Source organism: Podarcis tiliguerta (assembly GCF_965153285.1).
Source record: "Podarcis tiliguerta genome assembly, chromosome: 6".
Lineage (NCBI taxonomy): Eukaryota > Metazoa > Chordata > Lepidosauria > Squamata > Lacertidae > Podarcis > Podarcis tiliguerta.
Genome location: NC_139539.1, coordinates 60,485,769 through 60,503,383, shown reverse-complemented (window position 1 = coordinate 60,503,383; position 17,615 = coordinate 60,485,769). Strand labels below are relative to the sequence as shown.

General features: G+C 40.6%; 2 protein-coding genes and 1 long non-coding RNA gene across 8 annotated transcripts in view; 1 reads left to right on the top strand and 2 right to left on the bottom strand.

Annotated features, from left to right (window-relative positions):
• Positions 1 to 2,873: 2,873 nt before the first annotated feature.
• Positions 2,874 to 13,053, bottom strand: LEPROT (leptin receptor overlapping transcript). Its single transcript, XM_083448260.1, has 4 exons — positions 12,645 to 13,053; positions 10,833 to 10,908; positions 9,431 to 9,617; positions 2,874 to 4,869 (listed from the first exon to the last, which is right to left on the bottom strand). Exons 1-4 carry the CDS (start codon positions 12,658 to 12,660, stop codon positions 4,753 to 4,755), a joined length of 396 nt encoding a protein of 131 aa, XP_083304386.1. The 5' UTR covers positions 12,661 to 13,053; the 3' UTR covers positions 2,874 to 4,752.
• A 125-nt stretch (positions 13,054 to 13,178) lies between these two features.
• The window catches only part of LOC310680980, a 128,701-nt gene continuing 124,264 nt past the window's right edge, over positions 13,179 to 17,615 (top strand). Inside the window, exon 1 of the long non-coding RNA XR_014513035.1 lies at positions 13,179 to 13,462. This is a non-coding gene — a long non-coding RNA (uncharacterized lncRNA). The remainder of the gene's footprint in view (positions 13,463 to 17,615) is intronic.
• DNAJC6 (DnaJ heat shock protein family (Hsp40) member C6) overlaps positions 15,019 to 17,615 on the bottom strand; it is a 48,538-nt gene continuing 45,941 nt past the window's right edge. For all 6 annotated transcript variants that reach the window (XM_083447999.1, XM_083448000.1, XM_083447996.1 and 3 more), the window contains one exon: positions 15,019 to 17,019. In XM_083447999.1, the coding sequence (XP_083304125.1) occupies positions 16,918 to 17,019 (102 nt within the window). In that variant the 3' untranslated portion in view covers positions 15,019 to 16,917. The remainder of the gene's footprint in view (positions 17,020 to 17,615) is intronic.

Here is a 17,615-nt window from a genome sequence, read left to right as displayed (position 1 = left end):
GAACATAAACCCAATTGCTCACTGTGAGTGCTACCCTTCTCTTTTTCTTCCCAGAATAAATATACTGTAGCGAATGGAGATGTAATGCATTGATCAAATAATGAGTATAGCATTTGCTATTCCAGTAAATGGCCTCAGCTTGAAAACAAACTGCCGTTTGACTACCTTTTCAAACATTTGCTCAATACAGCCAACATTCATTTCTGAGACTTGAAAACCTTGACACCAAAGCCCAGCCAGTCTCATCTGACTGCTCTGTGTCCTAAAGTGTGTCTATCAGGTAAACACAATTTGATAGCTACATCAACTTCAATAAACTCACTCTACAAAGTCTGTTAATCCTGATTATAAATAATATGGTAAAACCTCAACAGGCATTGACTCATTTTTCAGACCAAGAAAAACACACAATTCATTCAATATTATTTCGTCTGAAACTTACTATAGGTTGAAATGTAATTGGAATTATGTGAGCATATGATATTGGTCATAGTTCTGAGTGTCCTTGTTCCACAAAAAGTCCTAGGGTAATGGATGGTAGCGGTCTATTAATCTCTCGTTGTTGAGCTCCCAATTAAAGCAACTTTCATATAACTCAGCCACTAATTTTCACACATACACATGTGCACACTTCCATCTTGTAAGGGAAGTTTCCCTATTCTACAAAACACCACTCACATAGGATGTGATGGTAATGTATCTCATTTCAGCACCTTGAGACAGCATTGCATCAACGAGTATGTCTTATGTTAAGATGTGCTTTGTGGCATATTGCTAGGAGGCAAGAAAAGTAACACCACTTAAACCTTAGATATGCATTTCCCCTCTGGGAGAAAAGAGAGTCAGCAGTTGTTCTTGTTTCCAGCTGGCATAAAGCACAAAAGAGGGGAGAGAAATATTGCAGGATGTATTTGCCCTGTAAAATGTCACAGTGGTACACTAGTTTATTATTGTGAAGTTTTTAAAATGTCTCAATGACAATTACTTAAAAGATCTAGTCTTGAACATCAAGTTTTTTGGTGTTATTGTATTAATGCAGCCTTAACCAACCTAGGGTCCTCCAGTTGCTCTGAACAAAAAGTCCCACCAGCCCCAGCCAGCACATATCTCCTAAGCACTAGTGGGTAGAGTGGTAGAGCAGCAGCAGCAGCAGCAGCACTCACCAGACCTCCTGCCAGTTGAATTTCTTACCCAGAAGGAGAGGAGAAAGGCAGTGGAGAGGTTGGCTTGGTGCAAACACAACAGCAGGAGCACTGAATTGGCATATGCACTACGTCAACCTCCCCACTGCTACTGATTCTAAGAAACAGAATTGGGGGACACAATGGACCACGGATGAAGAATTCTGTTGACTGACCTCAGTACAGAATCAAAGCTTCTTTCTAGAAGGCTTCATAGCCTTGGACAGGGTTGGAGAACCTCGGGGCCTATTTGGCCCTCAGGACTTTCGCAATGCCACCCACCGTCCCAGTTCTGCACATGCCTCGAGTGCTTTTTGTCCTGCTCAAATGTGTCCTTCAACTGTGATAATGCCTCTTGCTTGTTTGGATGTAGGGGAGTGTGTACATGGGATGGTGGTGTAGACATGTCTGCGTGACTGGCACGAAGCCAACAGTACAGAGGTAGGAATCACATCCACATTTGCCTTTGTCCCTGCCTACCACCGGGTGGAGGACCCTCTGAAACAGCATGGGAGCTGATGCAGGGTGAGGGGGAATCCAACCCAGAACTGCTACATATCTACCCAAACCGTTGGAATGCTGTAATTTGCAAAAGTTAGAAGCAACAACTGATTTTGTAAGCCCGGGCTCTTCCAAGGCTATATTAAATGCTGAAGGAAAATATGCATGTTTTTAGGGGTGTCAATTGCCAACCCCATCTAACCCCCTCACCAAGCCTCCCTAGATCTCGCCCACCCACCCCCGCCACTAACCTTTGCTTGTCAAATCTGTCTAGCCTTCACGAAGCCCCCATGTACTGTGCCAACCCCAACTCCTAGACTTTGCCATCCTTCCAGTCCCCCCATTAATCTATTTGTCATTCTGGTTCCACCTCATGCCACCACTGCAGCCAAGTGGGACCACTGGCCCACCAGGAGGATCACTGCAGGAAACAGACCTGAAGTGGTGGCTAGCCAGTCTAGAGATCTGCTGTAGGCCAACTCTTCATTATAAATGGTGACAATAATGACAGATTACCAGGCTAGCTAGCTAGCCACCACTTCCAATCACCTTCCTGTGCTATTCCTCCCGCTAGGCTGGCTCTTCATCCTAACTGGTGGCAGAAACAGTGGATCCCCAAGATGGCTGGGGCAAAGCAGTGTGCTCTAGCTGTCCCTCCACTGCTTCTTATCATGCTGCAGTTTGCAGTGTCACACACCTGTGGCCAAGCTTACTACAATGTGAGAACAACCTTACATTTTTATTATATGTATATAGAACAAAAGCTATCACTTATTTGAGAAACGCTTAATTTAATCTGCTGAAAATAAGAAAATCTTAAATTGCATCTTCACTTGATTGTAGACCCAAATTTGCCATTAAATGTAATTAGAACCTGTTTGTGTTGCATTAAAGGCAAGTTTAGATAAACAGTTCTTATAAGGTTTCTCTTGTCAGAAGTGATAAGTGCCAAACATTATATAATGGGAAGTACTTTTAACTGAGCTTGTTATGTTTACTAGGCAAAAACTGCTGCCCACATTGGTAGAGCCATGTCTTTTGGGGAATTTCATTTTACTGCACTTACAGTAACTTTTTTACTTGCATTTAGATTTTACTTTCCACAGATCAAGGTCAGTGCAGTCCTTACTTCTTTTAATTTGTTATAAAATCAAAAGGGACACAATAATTCAGAAGACACGCCACAAAAAAGACTTTGAAGTAAAATTTTATTGAGTTTTTAAAAAATACATTCACAAATGTATTCTAATACTGTGCAATTCCAGTACTTCAAATGACATAAATTACAAAGGTTACAAAAGTTCATATATGCTGTATATGAAACATCGTCAACAAGAGAATGCAAAGCAATATTTATCAAATATATGCAGCATGGCTTTGATGCACATGCCTCCTGCAGAACACAATAATCTTGGAGAAAGGCACTTTGGAGTAAGATTACTATGAGTATTTAGGGTACCACAATACTTTTTTTTTTTTTTTAACTATATAATGAAAATCGCTAACATAAATGGTCACAGATACTGGCAGGATGACAAGCTTGGAGCCAAGTAATATCAGGCTCACAGGAACCTTTATAACCCTTGCAATAACTCTTATTTCACACCACCACAAATAGCAATTTGAGTTTGCACATTAAATGGGGGGTGGGAACTTTCATCACTATATCTCACCTATAAAATAACTTGTGTTCCCACTTTAAAGAGTAAAGCACCTTTTAGAACTGCACCTTCCTTTTGAAGGTCACACTCGGTCAAGGTGGGTGCGACCAAAGTCAGTTTTGGAGGGGCAGATCCCAAAGCAAGGCAAGGCACACTCTTTTGAATACCCATATTAAATCAGGTTGAAGGCCCTGTGAAATAAGGCCAGAGGCTGCGGGATAGCCATCCCTGCGCCAGAAAGTGAACATTATCATTTGCCTTTATCATGCCACCTTTAAAAAGGTGTATTCTGTATTATCTGAAAATGATGGTGAAAGACAGACTTTTGGAACACCAGGAAAAGAAGATCAAAGCTAAATTTCTATTCCTTCTCTCTCTTTTTTTGCTGCAGCATAATTTATAAGGCAACTTCACAACCTAACCCTATGCATGTTGACTCAGGAGTAAATCCCACTGTCTTCAGTAGAGTAAACTTGTGTCTGGGTTACTCCCAAGCAAACGTGTAGAGGAGGGCAGCGTTAATTTTTCATACCTCTACTCTTACCAGAGCTAAAACTACTTTTAAAATTAATTATCTCAAAACTTCCAGCAACATAGAACTGTCAATGCATGAAATACATCTGCAGGATTGTATCCCATTTTCTCACTGATGCAAAAGCTCTTCAAGACTGTATTCAAAGCATTACAAACCCTGAGTAATTTAAGAATCGAATAGTCTGAGTATTTTACAAACATTACCATTAAAATGTCTTTGTGCTATTGTCACGAAGAAATGCTTACTACAGTTATTTCAGCACTTGGGCAAAATGAAACTCTTTTTTTGCGTTTGATATACTTTCAATACCTTTTTTTCTGTACGTCAGGATTGTTTTGTTTTTAAAAAGCAAATGTTGTATCAAATTTAAGTGTTGAAACGAAACTCCACATCACTACAAATCCATCTAACCTGCAAGACAGACCCAAATGTCTGTACATTTGCAAAATGTAGGTTGCAGTCCAAAAAATTCTCACAAATTGCAACAAGTTGCATGTATCCAACTAAATAGAAAGACTAGTACTTAAAAGGCAATACATTTACCCTGTGTTAGGCTGGCACCAGATACAAAAAGCGGACCCATATCCAATAGTGCATGGTTTCTCCCATTGGTTTTGGACTACAACTCCCATCATCCCTAGCTAGCAGGACCAGTGGTCAGGGATGATGGGAATTGTAGTCCAAAAACAGCTGGAGATCCAAGTTTGGGAAGCCTTGCAAGTGTAAAGCTATTAATGCATGCAAATAACATATGTCATCATATGCGTATGCGTGTATACACATACATACATACAATGCACTCTAAGATCCGTGTCATAGTAAAGCTCCCTGTAAGCCCTAAAGTGCAGATCCATATGAAAATCCATAGTGAAGTCTACCACTGTTCCCAGGAAAAATCATCTCCTCTTCCAAATAGAACAAAAAAGCCTAAAATGGTAATGAAAATTACTGCATTTCCAGCCAGAACAAGGCAACAAGCTCCCCACTTGATCTGAAATACAAAGTGAATAAGAAGAAAGATTTACTCTCTATTCATTGATAGAAAATGCACCCTACTTTGAGCATTAGACACATACAAAGAAATACAACATCAGGATGCTAAAAGCGCTTACGATCAAACAGTAAATTTTGAGTACCAAGCAAACTAATGTAATCTGAAATTGTTACATACCTAAGTAGTCATTACAGGAACTAATTAAACATTTCGCTAAAATGCAGTGATATATATATATATATAAACAATTATTTGTCCTTTATGAGTACAGTAAAACTGGTCGAGATAGCAGTTCATGAAAAGTTTACAAGATGTTCAGTGGTAATTTTTCAAGCTCATCCACAATGGAAGGGGAAAATAATTTAGAGTAATTTAGCGGCAGCCAGCCATAGTCTTCTCAAAAGAGCAAATTAAAAGTCTGCCCCCATTACTAGAACTATGAAGGCCTGGAAATCCCACTGTCCACACATTGCTTCTCTTTGCCACCTTGGCCAAACTAATATTTGGGTGAAACTGATAAAATAAAGACAAATATGACATCATTTATCTTTGAATTGTGAGTAGAATGGTTTTGAAAAGACAATGTTTTAAAATAATATTAAAAAGAATTTACACTTGTAAATCTCTTACAGCTAAAATAAATTTAAACTGTTATGTTATTATTCCATTGTTATTGCTCTAGATTACTAATAGGGCAATTCTCCATCTGTCTACTCAAAAATAAGTCCCATGAATTCAATAGTGCTTGCTCCCAGAAAAATGGGCATAGGATTACAGGTCCACCAAGCATTATTCTCAGAACTTGGTGCTGGAAAACTACTTTCAAATGCAAGTATATGCAACAACTCTGGTCAACCTGGGAACATTGAGTTCCTGCAACAAGGAAGGTAGAAAGAGGTTTGGACAACACAGTCACTAATCTCTTGTGCTTCTCAATGAGCCTTCGATTCCTGATCTTGTGCATCAGAGGACGCAAACCATTATTGTTTGAAAACATGCAAACTATTAAGCAAAAAGCTGACGTGGAAGATTGAGAACAATGATCCAAGGAAGCAGCCCATTTTTAAAAGTTGATGATATAAACTTTATAGTAACCCTGCTTGGCTCAATATACATATTAATGCTACTTCTTGATTATATTATAGATTTTCTGAACTTTCTAAAAATATGCAAGTTTTTTAAAAAATAAAAATAAAATAGTATTATTACTGCTAGCAGTCTTTTTTATATAAAAGCACCTAAAAAAGCTAGAAGCTGTAAAATGATTGTAGTAAACAAAATGTAGGTTTTATTACATGGTTTTATTATTTGTTAAAGTTATAGACCCATAACACAAACTCGATACTTTCTACCACAGTATTTTATTTAAGTTTTCTCAACTAACAAAAACTAAGATATACCTAAATACCTTTGGAAGCAGTAACTTTCAAAATTCCATCTCTAGCACTGGCACTATTGAGAAATATTGTTTCAATACAATTGATGCTGCAAACCTAGAAAGAACTACTGTATTTCGGAGTAAATAAGTCTCATAGAACTCTGTGCAGCTTACTTCAAAGCACTGTGCTGCGTAACACTTATATTTTTACATTTCATAAATATGCCACATAGATCAGCAAATAAAATTCTATTGGCTTAGCCATTATTCACTTTAAGCTCTTCCAGTAAAGTAATTTTGGGTTTTATATGTATTGTACAGATTTTCTTCCACCAAAAACCTGTAAAAATGTTCCTCCCACCCATGGTTTCTGCATTTCCAGATGTTTTACAATCTTCAGCCTTTAGCAAAACATTGTTTGGTAAGAAAAGGAATTAGAGCTCTCTCTAGTGGTTGGACTGTATTATTTATTCTTATTTAACATTCTTAACAAAGAGAAATGGACTAAGTATACAGAAGATGTATACAGTCATATCTCGGGTTATGAACGCTGCGGATTGTGCGTTTTCGGGTTGCGGACTGCAGCGAACCCGGAAGTACCAGAGCAGGTCACTTCCGGGTTTCGGCGCTCACGCAGAAACTCAAAATGACATCACACGCGTGCGCACATGCGGCGCTGCGGGTTGTGAACATGCGTCCCGCACAGATCATGTTTGTAAACCCAAGGTATGATTGTAGTACTACTACTGGAAAATAAATTAGATAAGATCTTGGAAAGGAGAATTCTAGACATAACAAGTTTATGAAACCTCAACTAAGGGCTCAGGAGTAAGGAAACCAGGGAGAATACTAGTCGATATGAGAAAGATGTAAATATATCTTTACGTGCTTCTGTTCTGGTAACAAAGCACTGTGGCTTAATCATTAAGGCAAAGTCAAGTGCACTAACAAAAAACAAAAAAAAGGTTTGTTTATCTTAACCTGTCCTATTAAACTCACAAAGTGAATGAGAGCAAACAGAACAGTAAACAAGATAGAAATGTAAATTGGGTGAAACAGACTGTTCACCATTTGTGAATGGGAGGGATGTTTTAAGAACAGTGAGCAGGAGACTGGAGTTTCAAAGGATTTCTAACTGGACACTGCAAGCAAGACAGCCAGCATCACCAAGCATTCTGCTGCCCAGTATGACTGTCCTTAACCCAGTATGGTTGTCATTAGCCTATCTTGTCACAGGCAACCAACAGGGGAAGGAGAACAGAGCAAAATAATAACATGCAAGGGCAGCAGCTCTCGCCTACTGATGCTGCTGAACTCAGTCCTGCTGGTATGGAAGTGGATAGAGAGGAATACCTGAATGAAAGCCAAAACAGCATCTGCAATAGCTAACACAAACGCCAAAAAATAATTCAGAGGAGTCAAGCATTAAAGCAGGTAATAGTTCGCTTTCTTAAAGCACGGAAGGTGAGCAACTGCAGATATCAGTAATCGCAACATGTAGCACCTCCTTCTACCTTCCTGCTCTCTGTGGATTTGGAAAAATTGCCAAGCAGATAATGGAAAGCAGTATGAAGTCCTGCTATGCATACTTGCAAGCACAGGTGGGCATATAAAGGAGCTCCCGTCATCAAAGCCAGACAATGCAATCCCGTGTGTGTTAACTACGCCTAAACCGCCATAAGTTCAGCTAGGGGTTTACACTCCTCTAGACTGCAGCTAGAAAACATTTACTGCAGAGATTTCAGAGTTCCACCCGCACAACCAGTGGTTTATTCACGTGAGAACCTTATTGCGAAATAAAGTTTTCAAAAGGAAACAAACTAGAATGCATGTAAACAATGCAAGAAGACCACTAAAAACTTATCAGTCTGCTTCAGTCTGAGGGCAAAATGGGGGTTTCAGCCAAGTGCGCTTAAGAAGCCCTCTTCAGGCCTTAACACTAAACACATGAAGGTCAGGAGTGAAGGAGCGGACATCTGCATGTACACACACACACACACACACACACACACAGCTCACTACAAACTTTTTGCCCTCTCGTGTTCATGCTGGATTCCCAGAGACAATGTGAATAAGGAAGTTATTAGCATCTGTGTCTGCCTCACACCCAGCCCTTTTTTTTGTCAACACTGGCTGAGTCAGCTACAATCACGGTCATTCACAGTACCTCTGGGCTCCATCCCCAGTGCATGTCAGGGTTTGAGCCCAGAGATATGGGACTAAAGAAATGAATGGCAATAACAGCAGCTTCCTCGTTCAGAACTGTAACTGCAAGGGCAGGGCAAATCCAAGGCTGTTTGGCTTGGGCTACAAGTTCAAAGGGGGGCTTATATTTAGTCACTTGTTAATTTTTTGGCATTTGACAACTTGCTTTTATGCACACCGGACCTAAATGTGACACTATCACACAGCTGAAAATTTAAGCAAGAGGTGATTTGGTTAAAGGCAGATGTTAGAAGAAGCATTTGTTAAATAACTTATTTAACACTGCACTCTTTTTAGTGCTTTTTTTGTTTTCATGTATTGACATTTTTATATTATGGCTGGGCACCTCAAGAACCAGAAGCATCCAGGCCTCTCTGGATTCCTGAGAGGGCTGGGAAAGTGTTGGGATAACTTTCTTTATCGTCAGTTACTCTGGGTCCTACCCCTCACCTGAGAAGTTAGCAGTGGCTGCCTCACCCAGTATTTCTATTTACAGTGCTAAGCAATTATTATTTTTAATGTAAACTTTTCTTGAAAAAACAACAAAGGGGGGCAGCAGCATCACTCACAGTGACATTTGTGAAATTATGCTTGGTGCTTTGTCTGGTTTACTGTGAGCAGCAACTTAACCAGAAGACATTATTAAGATGACTCATTTTCTGAAGTGTTTATCTGCAAGGCAATGTGCCATACACCAGAAAAACAGGGTGTGGGATTTACATAATGACTCTCATCAGTAGAAGCCCTGTGCAAGGACTTCCGCTTGAGCACCAAGCTTCCTCCCCCCAAAAATTTGACTGAACGTGAGGGAACAGCATACATGGGAAAGATTTTTTTTGGGGGGGGTCCATTTCATCTGGCAAGCCGAAATGCTTGTGCTAATAGAGCAATCAGAAGAGTGGGATGTTGTATTTTGCCCAGGACTGTGAGGGGTCAAAAGGTGACGTATAAACTTTTCTTGTGATAAGACCTTACCACTTCAACGCGTGCAAGGATAATAGGAAACGCAAAGGCAGAAACCACAATTCCAGTCGTGAAGAAACATGCCAGCTCCCTGCAGGCACTGCTTGCGGCATCAGTATCATCGCTTACTCTTTTTGTGATGAAGTGGGGAATAGGACTTATGAAGTAAAATATCAAAACAAATAAAGGCCAGTAGACGCTGCAGAATGACAAACACAAAAGATGAGAGAAGTTAATGCTGTTTAAAATGAATTTTATGCACAACCTATTATCATCCTCTGAAATCGTAACAGCTGAGCACAGAAATATACACATAATTATATACAGTGGAACCTCGGGTTACGTACTGTCTCCTTTGCAAATACTTCAGGAAACGCACGCGACAAACCCGGAAGTAACGGAAAGGTTTCTGCCACCCGCACCTATGCAGAAGCAGGTTACGGTCACGCACGCCTGCGCAGAACAGGCACCTCTGGATGCAAATGTTTCGGGGTAAGAATGGATCTCCGGAACGAATTAAATTCATATCCAGACGTACCAATGTACATAGGAAAAAGTCACTGAAGTATAAATATAGGGCCATATACATTTGTTCTTCCACTCACTTCAGGATACTCAGTTTTCCAGCCCAACTGCATTTTCTTCCTCCTCCCTTCTTTGCCCCTTGTTTTCTGCAGTTTCATCTCTTTAAAAAAAGGGTAAAGGACCCCTGGATGGTTGAGTCCAGTCAAAGGTGACTATGGGGTTACGGCACTCATCTTGCTTTCAGGCCGAGGGAGCCGGCGTTTGTCCACAGACAGCTTTCCAGGTCATGTGGCCATGACTGCTTCTGGTGCAACAGGACACCGTGACGGAAAACAGAGTGCATGGGAACGCCGTTTACCTTCCCACTGCAGTGATACCCATTTATCTACTTGCACTGGCATGCTTTTGAACTCCAAGGTTGGCAGGAGCTGGGACAGAGCTCACCCTGTCGCAGGGATTCGAAACGCCGACCTTCTGATCAGCAAGCCCAAGAGGCTCAGTGGTTTAGACCACAGTGCCACCCGCATCCCTTGTCATCTCCTATCTCCGTATCAACTCAGATTCTAATCTGTGAACCTTTTAGCATTCTACTGCATCTTCTCTATCTGACAGGCCAATTTCTATTCCGCAACACCCACTGCTTTAGCAAAGGTTTACCAAACTACCCTCATTTTCCTTCTCAGTTGTCAGACTGCTCTCCCACACATTAAGCCCGTTACAATCTCTGATGCCGCTCATTTCCCTCAATCATCTGAAAGGCGTAAGAATGAAAAAAGAATTCAAGCTGCGTTCATAAACCACTTGCTTAAGGATTTCATTCCAAATAAGCATGCTTGGAACCATCACACAACATAGAACAGTGATATATCTCGTATTAATTCAGTCTTACCCGTAACTTTCCAGTGCACACCCCAATACAAGAAACGTCAGACCCATAGCTCCAGTGAACGATAAGCCAACCAGGGCTACACAAGTGGAAATAAAAAGAATGACATCACTAACACGCTTAACATTCATTTTTACAATCACAGTCTGTGCAGTTTAATTCACAAAGTGATCCAACATTGCAGTTAAAGGTGTAGCCTCCTGATACAGCAGATGTTCCATCTCAAGAGGTGGTCAGAATTCAGGCTTGTTGGATCTACTTTGTTTTTTACTGGAACTCCAATCAGAGCCAATTAAAAACAAAAAAGTTAGAATTAAATACCAAAGTGCCTCCTGAACCTAGGAATTTCTTTCTAGTACCAGAACATAACTGAGCTCACAGTCATTTCATGTAAAAAAAAAAAATCCACTCCTGGCTAGCTTTCTTCATTTCAGCAGCCTACATAGGGGTGGAGTGGAAATCACCTTGTTGCTGCCATTAGTAATCAATGCATATCACCCAGAGATCTGCCAGTATATTCTGATCTACCTTAAGAATATGAGGAGCCTGATGGATCAGACCAATGCCCCAACATCCTCTTCAGTGGCCAATGGGATGCCTATGGGAAGCCCAGAACCAGGACCTGGCTGCAAGAGCTCTCCCCGCCACCACCACCACTTGCTAGTATCCACTGACAGCCTGATCCTCCATGAATTTGTCTTCTCTTCCTTAAAAGTTATCCCAAATTGGTGGCGGTCACTACTTCTTGCATTTAGACAAGCCTATCTGGATGCAGAGAAAGGCGAGGTAATTTCAATGCTTTAGTATCTTAACTTTTGTGTGTTTTAAAGTAGGGTTTGTTGAATTTTCCTTGATTTTACTGTTGTTGTTGTTTTTAGCAAACCACTTTGAAGATTGTTTGTTTTTACTATAAAGAAGTGTATAAATCTTATGAAGTAAGTAAATAACGTTTGTTTCACTTTCGACAGCCATACTTCCAGGATGGGACCCTCTTGCTGGAATTTTTTTTTAAGGGTTTCACTGATCACTTAAATTATACTTCTGCAATTGGGATGTAGAGATTTTAGTGAAGTACCACACTCCGCATGAGCTGTATACTCATTGCCTTGGTGACTACAATAAACAAAAAGTCCAAAAGTTTGTAATAACCAGTGCTTTTTTCGGGGGGGGGGCGCACACCCCTAAAAATTTTGTGAATCTAAGTTTGACCTCCTTTGAGGGGCAGTATTTCAATGAGTAGGAAAATGAGAGTACCCATAAACATATATTTTTTTTAGAAGAAAAGCACTGGTAAGAACTATAGTGGGTTTCTTTTTTTGCTTTCGAATCAAAACCGATCGCATGTAAAACAATGGTAGGTCACAGCAGCTGGGAAAAATCCTGAACTTTTAAATAGGCTTCAAGGGAAAGGAATTTTCAGCAAAATGTGACCGGCCAGAGCCCTTCTCGGCAGTTGCTCCAGAGAAAAGAGCCCTGCCCTCGCCGGCGCCTCCGGATTCCCCACCCCGCGCGCTTCACATCCACACCCTGGAAAAGGGCGTAGGAAGGAGGAGAAAAAGACCCAGCGCCGGCGCAGTGCAAAAAGTTACGCTGCCCTAAAGAGGAGTCTGCTGTTGGCGACAACCGAGAGGGGGCTGCACAGCGAAAGGCTCATTTAGCCGTATTTGCAGAGGAGCTTTCCCCGGGCAGGGGCGGGAGCGAGGTAGCCATAGCGACGGCGGAGCGAGAGAGCCGCGCCGACGGGGAAAGCGGAGGGCGAGAGAAAGAGAGAGAGATAGAGGCCACCGCCGCGCGAGGAGAGAAGCGGCCCGATACCTTTAATCCCCGCCATGTCTCCTTTTCTTTTGCGGGGCGCCTTTTTTGCTCGCTCGCTCTTTCTCGCTGGACGACGAAGCAGAGGAGGCGGAGAATAATGTGTCGACTTCTTCCGCCTTCTGCTCACGTGGCTCCTGCTCTAACCCTTCCCCTTCTCACAGGGGGAAGGGAACAACAACAAAAATGCAGCACTTTCTTTTTTTAAAAAAAGAAACTAAGACTCTTTTCACGCCTATGAACTGCCTCAGGGCGGCGCCAAGGCAGTCGAAGTGAGGGGAATTTCCCTCAGAAATGGCCCTCAGAAATTCCCTCAGAAATGGCTTAAAATGCTGGTCCTGGTCCTACTGCTGCTTGTGCCAGATGTTCAAACATCTTTTTGTGGATCCATCCGCCCGCATTTCCCTTTGCCCTCCCAGAGCATATTCGGATTGCAAAGGCTTGGGCGGCCTCTTATCTCACTTTCAGGGTCAAGCATGGGCCCCACAGAGCAAAAACCTTGGTTTTTAGGTCGGGCATGTGATATTAACTCCATCTTAAAAACAAAATCAACAAAAAACTTTAAATTGCTGTTTAGTCTGGGCTGCCATCCCAGACACTTCCCTGGTTAGCGGGGCCTACTTCAGAGCAGACAGACGTAGTAGGATGGCCCTGTTAGTAAAGCAAAGACCTCAGCAAGCGAGCGCCGTCATGCCAGCCATGCACAATTCATCACCTCAGTTTCGAAAGAAGTCAGTGGGATTTTGTGGGCGTGCTGGTTTTTTCGCCCAAATAAATCGCACTTGTATGGATCCATTGATGTAGATCCATTTCCAGCGAGGGTAAGTCTTTTGACTGCACACACCCATGGATACAGTGGTACCTCGGGTTACATATGCTTCAGGTTACAGACTCCGCTAACCCAGAAATAGTACCTCGGGTTAAGAACTTTGCTTCAGGGTGAGAACAGAAATCGTGCTCCAGCGGCGCGGCAGCAGCAGGAGGCCCCATTAGCTAAAGTGGTGCTTCAGGTTAAGAACAGTTTCAGGTTAAGTACGGACCTCCGGAATGAATTAAGTACTTAACCTGAGGTACCACTGTATTTAGAAATATGGGTGGCATCTGTACAGCCAGGGGTTTCCATTACTTAAATCAAGCGTTAAGCATTGTCTAATTAGTGCTCCTTGGGGTCCTCATGCATATTTATATACCCACACACCTTTCTAATTCATGCTTTTTACTGTTTCCTACTGCAATTTCCCCCGAAAGTGATTTCACCACAATGCCAATGCTTTGTATAAAGCAGGCGCGCCAACCTGAATGAAATATTGTGGGGGCCCAGGTAAGCCCTGCACCGCATAATCAATCACATGACGCAGTGCACACACCCCCCCCATTTGAATAGGAATGCCCATCAACTTTGTGGGGGCCTGGCCCCCTCAAATATTTTATTGTGGGGGCTCCCAGGAGTTGACTTCTATGGTATAAAGCTGGGAGACATGGCAGCTAGAAGCATTTTTGCATTCAGTAAAACACATATTCTATAATGTTAGACACAAGTTCAGAAAGAGGAGCAATAGTTTTAAGTTTATATAAGAATGAAGTCATTTGCTCCTCTCAGCATATAAAAATGACTTACAGCTGCATTGCTATCTATTCTTTCTTACCCAGGAGTAAGCTCCACTGAACTCAATGGGACTTACTCCTATGAAGACATATAGGATTGTACTGTAAGGTAACACAAGAGAGTGCATTCAGGAACAGGTTATTCAGTCCCATGGAGTAGTGGGTTTATTTTCTTTCGCCTTCTGCTACAGCAACCTCAGTATCAATATACCCAATAACATCCCCTTTGAAGGCGCTTTGTCTTCCTCTCTGCATAGGATAAAATACAAATAAAAAGGACTGAAAGTTCTTTCACCTTTTTAATATATATACAAATGCTTTCAACCAGTCACAGTTCATTGAGTATACTGCATATTTACAAAAAAGAGAGATTATAATAGTGGTTTTAGTCAGAACAGTAAACCTGAACATTGACGAGCAGATAGGACCAAAAGGAAAAGCCCTTTTGAGTTCAGTAGTTTTGACACATAGGTCTCACTTTCATGCACCATTGAAAGCACTGCAGTTAGAGAAGGTGTTTAAGTTGGGTAAGATTTTTTTTCCTTTTTACTGAACTAGATGAAGCTTAAATGATAGATTTATTTTGTTAAAATTAGAATTTATCCTGGGCTTTTAAAAAAAGATCTATTAGTCTGATGCACAAAGCTAATGTTATTTTTGTAATTTCAAAAACTGATGCTACATTAACTGAATCCATTTATATTTCATAAGCATAATTCACACAATATCTACAGAAGTGAATGAAAGATTAAAACAAGTCACAGGAACATGATTCACATTTCAAAATGTTTTTAATAGACAAGCACATACTTGATCAAAACATTTCATAATATGTTAATAAATAACATCCAGTTTGTTATAGTTGTTCAAACGTCTTAATATCTTGTACATATAAAAAGGAGAGCTTGGTGTTTTGTTTCACATTGGCAGTAATGGCAATAAATAATGGATCAATACAACAAAAAGATGGCATTTAATATAAAAATAAACATAGGCTGGTGGACATGCTGTATCTGCAGAAAAGGGTTTCCCACTATAAAGAAAATAGAACAACAGAAAACAGATTGTCTTAAAACACCAATTTGACCAAGATTTTCACGTCATCTAGAGAGTTTTCCCTGCATGTGGAAACCTGTTTGTCCACCTGTTGAACATCAAAAAGGCAGGTGCATGTTACCATTTCCCCCCATACAGTGACTTTTGTAGCTACTATTCAACAGCTCCATGAAGAAATCGGCTGCATAATGGGATCCAATGTTTAATGGAGTCAGGTGGCACGATGCCTTCAACAGCCTGTAGATACTTGGTGTTCAAGAAATATATCAAATCAGCATCTATAAACACATTGGACCTCTATAAACAACCAAGTTTCACATGGCTGTTGCTGCACGTTGACTTAACTATCAACTGCTTGAAGGAGAGGAGACCAGATAATATTAATCTACCCCATGCAAGCCAGAGACCAGATTTCATTCAGGAAATGTCAATAAATAAAACTCCCATTATAAGTTTCTCTGCAAAAGGAGAAACAGTTCAAAGTGCTATGTAAAATTAGTTTCATTAGATGAGAGAACATACTTTTGTTTTATCATCAGATACCATAATGTGAATATATGAACATTATTGCTTACTGGGCCAATATAACTTTAGTAAGTAAGTAAATTTTCGTATTTTTTGCTCACCTCAGATCTTACAAAACTACATGAACATAGTAAGTTACCTATAGAAGTCCAGACGTTGAGGCTACATGGTAACATTAGCTTGTGTTCACAAATGTTCTGGAAAAACTGGATATTTGATTCAATTTAAATATACAATTTGAATCAATTAAGAACATAACTTCACAATGCTGAAGAAGGCAGCAAAGTTTGTTTCAGAGGCAGGTTTCAAAGTGTTTTTTAACTGGGAATTTTTTTGCAAGGTATTCTTGCACCCTTACTTTAATAATAATGAACAGCAAACAACTTTAGTGGTCTGTTGATTTGGGATAATGCTTCAACAGGCTTTTGCATGTTAATAAATAAATAATAATTTAAAGATACTTCCCAAATTCTTTGTTGGTGTAAAATGTCTAGCTGTCTGCTTGTCTGAAACAAGAAATACAGTACTATGTTTAAGGCAGCAGTAAGTTGCCAAAGACATATCCAGTTGCCTAGCTGTCATATTAAAAAAAAAAAGAAACACTACAAGAAGTAATTGAAGGGTCAAATTATTATGAGAGTTTAGTGTACAGCAAATAACCACATATGAACATCCTTATGCTTTGTTTTGACAAAGCTTGTCCTGGATACAAACTTTCAAGACTAAGCCACATTCCTAGTGACACAGCATCTATTTGGTTCGTAGTGAGAGAGACCATTCATTTCACCTCACTTGTTCCAAGACAAGCAATCCCAGTTTTCTAGAATGCAACCTTACCTACCCTGTTTATACCTGAAAGAACACTATAAGATTAACTTCTAGAACTCCTCTCTTTGCATCTGTAATTCATGGCATACGTAAGGAGCAGCCTCCATACCTTCCCACTCTCCATACGAAAAGGTTTTAGTGTTAGGGCTAGTCTTATTTTTTTCCAAATTTCCAGCCAGATACTAATTCAGCTGTGAAAATCTTGTGGCAAGGAACTATATGAGCACTAGCACAGGTCTACAGCAATGTCTGAGGAAGTACGCTAATACAAGGGCTTTTGGCCTTGGTTTTCAAATTCTGACCAGGCATCATTGAGCTCCATAAAAATCATCTTTGCATATTGTTCATATGGCTGCCCCGTAGCCTACAAGAAAGCAAAACAAGATACATCACAAACATATTAACATAAGCTTAAAGATGACACTGTTCATACAGAAAGTCAGTAGCAGAGTGTAGGTATAATTTACGCTTATCATAGAAGAGCAAGCATGCTGAAAAGGGTGGCATGAAACCCTGAATTAACCCAGAATAGTTACGAGTTGACAAAAATCTTTTCTAGCCTATATCCCCACATCTACTTATCAGGTATTTGTAGATTAAAAGAAACAGTCAACATAGTATAAAGTTTTCCTACCTAACTGCCTAGAGGCAATTCTTACTCATAAAAGGCAAGCATATCTTTGATCTGTGCATACATGGTGTTTTTTTTTTTGCAGCATTTACCCTGGGGTAATAGGGTATGTTTTAATGACACTATAGAAGTAGGTTGTGGTTGCTCCTGGTACATATTCACTTGCCTTTAGTGAATAAGCTTTATTGCAATCTGTAGTTCTTAGGGAGATAGACTTACAACTTCCAATAGGCCGGCGTAGTACCGTATTTTTCGCCCTATAAGACGCACTTTTCCCCCTCCAAAAATGAAGCGGAAATCTGGGTGCGTCCTATGGGGCGAATGCAGGC